Source organism: Odontesthes bonariensis, chromosome 22, assembly GCF_027942865.1.
Source record: "Odontesthes bonariensis isolate fOdoBon6 chromosome 22, fOdoBon6.hap1, whole genome shotgun sequence".
NCBI classification, from domain to species: domain Eukaryota; kingdom Metazoa; phylum Chordata; class Actinopteri; order Atheriniformes; family Atherinopsidae; genus Odontesthes; species Odontesthes bonariensis.
The window spans coordinates 29,888,568-29,896,553 of NC_134527.1; the positions used below are offsets into that span (position 1 = coordinate 29,888,568).

General features: G+C 41.0%; 1 protein-coding gene across 3 annotated transcripts in view; it reads left to right on the plus strand.

The window, feature by feature from the left end:
- The window catches only part of camk2b2 (calcium/calmodulin-dependent protein kinase (CaM kinase) II beta 2), a 64,021-nt gene extending 56,752 nt beyond the window's left edge, over positions 1–7,269 (plus strand). For all 3 annotated transcript variants that reach the window (XM_075456333.1, XM_075456334.1, XM_075456335.1), the window contains 4 exons: positions 2,212–2,287; positions 4,398–4,492; positions 4,581–4,817; positions 6,039–7,269. In XM_075456333.1, coding sequence (XP_075312448.1) covers positions 2,212–2,287; positions 4,398–4,492; positions 4,581–4,816 — 407 coding nt within the window. In that variant the 3' untranslated portion in view covers position 4,817; positions 6,039–7,269. The remainder of the gene's footprint in view (positions 1–2,211; positions 2,288–4,397; positions 4,493–4,580; positions 4,818–6,038) is intronic.
- The last annotated feature ends 717 nt before the right edge of the window (positions 7,270–7,986 follow it).

Genomic DNA, 7,986 nt, shown 5'->3' on the forward strand with positions numbered 1-7,986 from the left:
GAATTGGTTTTGAGTTCTATGTTTGATTATCCTGTAACTATCTTTCTTATCAGGACTGTGTTACTTGTTGAAAAACGGAAACTTGCAGCTAAGCTGGTGCCAAATACTACTGACAAGGCTGATGGATCAGTTTCTGATGCAGCTGTAGAGGTGTTTTCTTTGCATCAGAAAGTGTCAATAAGGGGTACCCAGTTTGTTTAAGGATCAGTAAAGGGAACAAGCTGTGAATGAAAATGTGTCGGCCAAGGACGAGACTGATGGAGGGGGTTTCTGGGTAAGAAACTGAAGCTGACATAAGCCAAAAAAGCTGGAAAAGATCTTTAAAAGACTCCTGACACCCTCTCACACCTAAAGACAAAGGCACTGAGTTTTAAGTGTCAGACTAAAGATTTTACAAAGACTCCAGATCTTACAGGGTCACTATTTGTAAAACTACAACTGGATTTTTCTGAGATTGTTTCCCATCATGCACCTGGTGGAAACTCTTAACAATGAATTCGACCGATAAGCAGCTTTCAGCCACAGCTGCGTTTTTAAGTGCAGATGAAACATCGTAGAAACATTCCTGCTGTCGCCATGATGCAGTTAGTTGCTCCTGCTTTTGTTCGGTCCAACTGAACCGTACGTTTTTAGCCTCATCGCCATGGTTACTGTCAGTCACAGCTTCCCCTGCTTCCTGTTTGGAAGTGACAACAGTGCACGTATTGATTGAAAACGCAGAATGAGTCACCACCTTATACGGGAGCACCACAACTCCCGTGAGATTCTTCCTGATTTCTTCTGACTTTTAGCATCGGGCAGTGTATGGCCGCTTTAGTCGCTGGCTGCCTGATCCATTCCATCTTGTCCGCTTGACGTGGGTCACCTGTTAACTGGAAATCATTTCAGGTGATGACGTCTCAGTCGAAATCTGTTGTCAAAGCAAACAAAACAGATTTGTTCACATTTTCTCTTCCTACAGAAATCCACGTGTTATCTGATGGTTTAGGTCTTCGGGTTTGTTTCCTTACTTTGTAAAGCACAATTCAACAACAAGGTGATTCAAAGTGCTTCATGCGGAACATAAAAGCATTCGCACCTAAACTTCCAGTGAAAACAAAGTGAGAGAGAAATGGCACCGTGAAAGTTCAGCTCGGTTAAATCAGTATTTAAAATGCTGTGTTAAGCAGGAAAGTCTTACGGTTTGATCCATAAAAACAAACCTGCTCCTGAAGGTTCAGAACGCACCAGAAGATCTGATATGAAACTATTTAAAGTTTTTTTAAAACTACTCTTTGGACTTCATAAATCACTTGATTTGGCTGTTGAAGGTCAGGTCTGAGTCTGCGGTGAGTCCCATGTTTCTGGCTCGGTTTGTGGTTTATAACATCACGGACTGAAGTTGAGCTCAGGGACATTTAATTTCCAGTAGCTGTAAAAGAGGCTCGTCTAATGTTCAAGATTTTATCGTAAAAAGTCAGGCCACAAAGTCTTCGCTTTGGTAGACGGAAGCTCAGAGGCTGCTGGGGATAATGTCACTGTAGTGAACCTGGACATTAGTTTTTAGCATGCATCTCCACTTTATTCCTCTGGCAGCATGAATCTTACACTATAAACAAAAGCTGAACAAATTAAACACCACAAGAGTTTGATGGGGGGGGGGGGGGCAGAATCCTGCAGCTTTTCGAAATGAAAACAGGTAGATGAAGTGAAGAGGTGTTTTCATGATAGAAAAAAGGCAGAAAATTAATTTAACAACACACAGAGTAAGAGAGGGAGTGACAGAAAGGGAGGGAGGGAGGGGAAGAGACAATCCGAGGGAGTTAAGCCCTCAAGTCAGTGTGGGGAGGAAGCGACAGGAGAAGGACAGTAAATCTCATCCGAAGGGCTCGGACAAGAATAGCCCGATGAGCTCAAAGAGCCTTGCATGCACATGAGAGATATGATGGATGATGGATGGAGGTAGAGAGTGACACAGCGCCTGGACGGACAATGGGGGGTATGTAAGCTGTGCGTCAGTTTCTGTGTGTGCAGTACCATGAAGATCAGATCAGGACCAGCAAGACGTAGCATGACTGAGGAGCTCCTCTGTGACTCTCTGCTGAGTTTCTGAGTAGCTTCTAATGTTTGTGAATGAGTTCTTAGCACCATGAGCTGAGTTTTGCGTCGGTTAACTTTTAACTTAACTTTTGGGTCGGATCACTTTGCTCTCACAGTTTTTCTTCTCCACAGCTCGCAAGCAGGAGATCATAAAGATCACAGAGCAGCTGATCGAAGCGGTCAACAATGGAGACTTTGAGGCTTACGCGTGAGTCCACTGTTCATTCTTTATTCTACGTTTCATATAAAACTTCAACCAGCGGCAGGAAAAGTACATGTTTAGCCTGGGAAGTGGACATCAAAGCTCTCCATCAGCCATAAAGAACCATTAATCTGATTGACGTACAAATGTGTTGTATTAAAAGATTAAAGAGTAATTACAGCCATTGTTTTATCCGCTCTCCCTCTTCCTACTTAATACATAATTAAGAATAATGCCTGGCAGACTAAATGAAAGGAGGGGAGGGCAGTGTGTCCAGTGATGGAAGACCAATTCCCCAAATGCAGGAGGAAAATAGATTATACATAATAGAATCAGAATCAGAATCAGAATTCGTTTTTATTGCCATTGTTAGTGAACAGTGTTCACTAACTAGGAATTTGCTGCGGCGTAAGGTGCAAACATGTAACAGGGATATAATGATAAAAAATAAAGAATAAAAATATATGAATACAAAATGTACAAGGTGTTAATTAAAGTCAATTAAACATAATCACAGGGAGACAAAAAGTTTAATAGGAAATCAAAGTTTTGATTTACTAAATCAAAATGAACTAGCGATTTCAAATCAGAATATCCAACTGACTCAAACTTCTGAGATACGAAAGCAAAGTTGTGATACTTCACTTAGATGTCTGAAAGTTTTGAGACAGTAACTCAAATTAAAACCACAAAGTCACAATCATAAGAGAGTGGAAGTCAAAGGTTTGAGCTACTCTGACGCGTCAAAATGATGAGATCTTAAGATTTATTTATTAAATACTATGTTAAATATGCAATTTGCAACTTTATTATTTGAATTAAAAGTTAAAATGGAGAAAAAAGCTTAAGATGAAAAGTCAGAACTTAAATCTATCGACTCATAATTACAAGATAATAAGTCAAAATTATGAGATTTTAGGTCAAATGTTTATCTTACAACCAAAATGTTTTAGGTCTTAGGTAGAATTTCTTTAGAAATAAAATGATCATTTTAGTCATGAGATACAAAGGTCAAAATTTAACTCTCTTTCACTTCAGTGAAAAAAAACAGTTAAATATCAAGAGATTAAAGAGTTTAAAATGCAAAATCAGGTAGTTAGTTGGTTTGTTTTGCCCTTTATACTCTGGTGAAAACATCTGGCTTTTGGTATGCATTCAGTCCTTTGTCAAAAGACAAAGAGTCATGGGCATTTATCGGCTCCGATCGGCATTGATGAGGAGATGCTCATTTTTAATGAGGGTGCTGCAGGAGTGGGCTCAGATAACTTTTTCTCTACTACAGGATCAGGCATTTACCAACAAACATGGCTCTGAGACTAACCGTAAAAACTACGTTTGGAAGCCACGTCAAACTATTAGGCTTAGATTATTAGGCTTGTAAACATTAGAGTGGCCTGATAAGAGCCCAAATTGTGACTTAAAAGCATCAGGGTGTTCGTTCAGACGACGACTCACTCGGTTGCTGTCAGATTAATGGAAGGCAGGACATGTCTAAACAGCCTAAACAGGACTACGTTCTCAAATTTCTGAGCTATTACACAAAGATTGCAAGTAGAAATTATACCTCATTACCTTTATACCTCACTTTTACATATGAGGTATAAAGGTTTGAGCCAAAAGGTCCATTTAAACCAACTCTAAACAAGTTTGTGAACCTTAAAAGTATGTATTTCTGACTGGTTTTGTAAAAGCACCCAGGGGCTGGAATACCACAGTTCAACATGGCATCAAATGCATGTGCAGGGCTCAGAGGGAGGTTTGTTTTCATGACAGAGGTGTCACATCCCACACCTGTTGGATCATTTGCCAAATTCTCTGCTGTTACTTTAACTTAAACAAAGACGGAGTCCCAGCCTTCTAAATGGAAACATCAAATTATAAAATATAAAAATGTGAGAGGCTCAGAGTCGGAATGATAAAGCATTAAAGATACTAGCTTCCATCACAGCATAGCTTTTCAGTGTCTTGTATCTTAATTTTTTATGTTGTTTATCAAGTGTGTGATATTGTTATTGAATAATTTAAGTTATGCTTTCTATTGTATGTGAGCAACTGACAATGATAGCTGATATTTCCAGTCATTTTCCAGTCAACTGGCTCTGACGTTAACTTACAGGAAGATCTGCGACCCTGGTCTTACCTCGTTTGAGCCCGAGGGGCTGGGGAACCTGGTGGAAGGCATGGATTTCCATAGATTTTACTTTGACAATCGTAAGGCTGGGTTTGATCCTTTTTAGCTTTTTGTACTTTTCCAAGTTTCACATCTACATCCTTAAATGGTTGGTCTCTCTCCTGTCAGTCCTTTCTAAGAACAGCAAACCCATCCACACCACTATCCTCAACCCTCACGTGCACATGATCGGAGACGAAGCCGCCTGCATCGCCTACATCCGGCTGACGCAGTTTGTGGACAGCCAGGGCCGTCCCCGCTCAAGCCAATCAGAAGAGACGAGGGTTTGGCACCGCCGGGACAGCCGATGGCAAAATGTCCACTTCCACTGCTCGGGAGCTCCTGCTGCGCCGCTGCAGGGATGAGGTGCGCTAACACACAGCACCGTCCAACACCAGCACTTATACAGACTGGAAATACGAGGAAATACTTTTGCAGGTCGATGAGCAAATATTTGGACACCTCTTTCGCCTTCATTTTTGTTCATAAAAGCCTTTTATCACAAAATATTCAAGTTAGATGATGAATTTGGGCTTAAAGAGCAGACTTTCAGCTTCAATTTTAAGATTCAAAACTTAAGCTGGAGGAAAGGTTCGGAATCTTTTACATGTGGAACCCTCACCAGAAACACTTTGTGAAGAATCCTTCTCTGTGTAGGTTTCCTGTTTTCTGATCTTTTACCGGCCCTTTAATGCAGCTGTTAGCAGCTGTTTTTCTGCCTTTAATCCCATCCTCAACAAGTGAAACGCAGCATTATCAGGTTGAGATGAGGTGAGGTGATTTTTTCTTTTACTTCATAAACTCCCGGGTTGATTTTCTGTGTGTCATCGTCCGTCTGTTCGATGAAGCTCCGTCCAATCGGCTTAACCGCTTGTGTCTCAGTCAGTGCAGACAGCAGATCCCTCTACATTTCAGAATTCATCCGTCTTCTGTTACATCATAAACAAAAGCGGAAGCTATGCTGGCCTGTCATCAGGCCGCCGTGTGTTTATTACAACATTACAAATATACTGCCCATACCCTAAAAAACATCAATTTTCGCCATATTTTTTTTATTATAATGTCACATAAATCAGGCCAGGAATGATTTATCAAAAAATCCTTCTGTATATATCTTCAGAATACTGCTAAGTGTATAACTGGAAAGTTTTGTGTTAGTGGGTGCTCCATAGTCTGAGATTGATACTGGAAAAATACAAAAAAATGATTTTGAGAAAACGGCATTTAAAGATTTAAATAGGGGAATTCATTTTGGTAAATTTGGGCGAAACGTACTGCCGTGATTAAACAAAATGTGATGAAATAAACATTTTAATTTATGTTTTGAAATAACACATATTGAAGGAGTAGACTGGCCCAAAATCTAAAAATTGACCACTGCATGAAAAATCACTGTTTTTGCCCGCCGTGTCTCGCCTTAACTTTGAACCTGTACTTTTAACCTCAAAAAAATTCTGTCAGGCTCCAAATATCTTTAGATTGTAAATGAAACTTGATTACTGTGTAAAACTGAACGTCTGTGACTGTACATTCGTCACCTGGACACAGTCGACTCGTGACCCTGTTTTCTGATTTATTTCTTCACAGGTAGCATGAGGAGGCGAAGCAGACCTGACGAGGTACGAGTCGATGATCGGAGAGAGGGGTGCAGGTGGATGGAGGGTGGCTCTGAGGCTTTTCGGGCCGCGGTCGTCCTCCTGCACTCTGCACACCCACCTCGCTCTTCTCTCTCGACAGCCACAGCAGACAGTTAACGCTCAACCCACTCAACATCAGCGAGCAGATCAGCTGCAACAAGGAAACTCTGCGTGTGGTCTCCAGCCGGCTGCACGCCCGGATAACACCCGTCTTTATCCCGTCAGCCACCCTCCTTCCTCTGAAAGCTAAACTTATTGATCCTTGCTCTTATTATGGCTGTCGTTGTGCTCTTTGAACTGTACAGTATATTTATTAACCGTTTGAATTCCCTCTTTGTTCTTTTTTATGGCGAGCATGACTCCGACCTGTATTCTTGATATTACCTGTGGCTGTTTCTCTGCACGACTACCGAACAGACGGAACCACGCGTCTCACAGACCCGTGGGTGTATTTGATGCGTTTTGTTTTGTTACTTGTTGTTGTTTTTACCTTTTCCTCTGGAGTGTAGTTGACCCTGAACCGACTCCCACGTGTTGACAGGAGCACTCCGAGCCGCTCAGTGAACACCCTGCAGCATGCTAAGATATTTCTGTCGTTCTTAAAGATTCTCTGTGTGCCGAATTTATCTACTGAAACTATGACAGTGGTTAAGATTGTAGTATCCCGCTGTTTGTGTACACTTCCAGTTTCCTTGTGGTGGTTATTTACTTGCATGATATTCCAAGTTAATGCATTGCTAAGCTAGATGTTAATGTGCATTTTGATTGTTTCCCTCTTTGTTTTTGACTGAGCTGCTGGTGAGCTTTAAGCTGTTGCCGGGCCGCTGTTCTTGTGATAAATAGTGTAGTGTTGGTGAGGGTCATGATGACTTGCTGCCTGCAGATCAGATTTAAAACAGTTCTTTACTGTTTCCACATGCAAAACAAACATCCCCACTGACCACTTTTGGTGTTTTAGATTCAAAACAGACCCTACTGATGGAAAATGCTACAACTGAGACTTCACATGTTAATTTGTTCTTGATTTCGATTCTAAAATCATCTTGTTATGCTTTTTTTGGGCTTTCCCTCTTCTTCTGTGTGTGAAACAGCTTTTTGTGCATGTAAAAACTCTTGAAAGTCCACCACAAACAGTTGCTCTTTGTCAAAGAAAAACTTTGCTCCTGGGCAGCCTAAAACTCCTCGTTTGTCGTTTGACTTTCTTTCCACACAACACACCACAGTGAAACACATTTGCATAACGCCTGCTTTGGGGCTGGTTTAGCTTTCCCAGTCTGGTCGAATTGTGAGAAAAATGACCTCCTGACATCTTTTCCTAAGCATTTTTCCTCGACCTCGATAGAAAACATCTCGGGGTTAAAGAAAGATGGCCGATAAATGTTATAAGAACTCAGGAAAAGACAACCACAGCGACATTAAGCTCTGATGTGGGTCTGAAACTACAAATATTCAATAAATATCCTACAGAAAGACTTTAGATTCATTGTCTACTGCAATCTGGTGACATTGTTACACGGTTATCTGATATATTAGAGAAAATATAGAGTGTTACCTCATTGTTTAACTTCCTAACTCCAAAGTGAAAGTTAAACATTGTGTGGTCACAGGCTGCTTATACTCATCCTCCTGTCCTCATTTATTCACATGAATAATTAGTATGACTGGATGAATGTAATGGAGCTTCGCCACCTGACCCAGCAAATGTCCAGAACTCTGTCTGCCATTTTGCCACCGCGACGGCGGCACTGTAACACCATTCAAAGGATATCTGTTGGAACAGGGAAACAGGAGTTAATGACCATAATAATATCACATATACATAAAGAGAGTAAAGTGAGGAAAGGTGTGTCAGATGAGGCCCCCCAGCAAGACATTAAAATAAAAATGGTTCCTTTAGC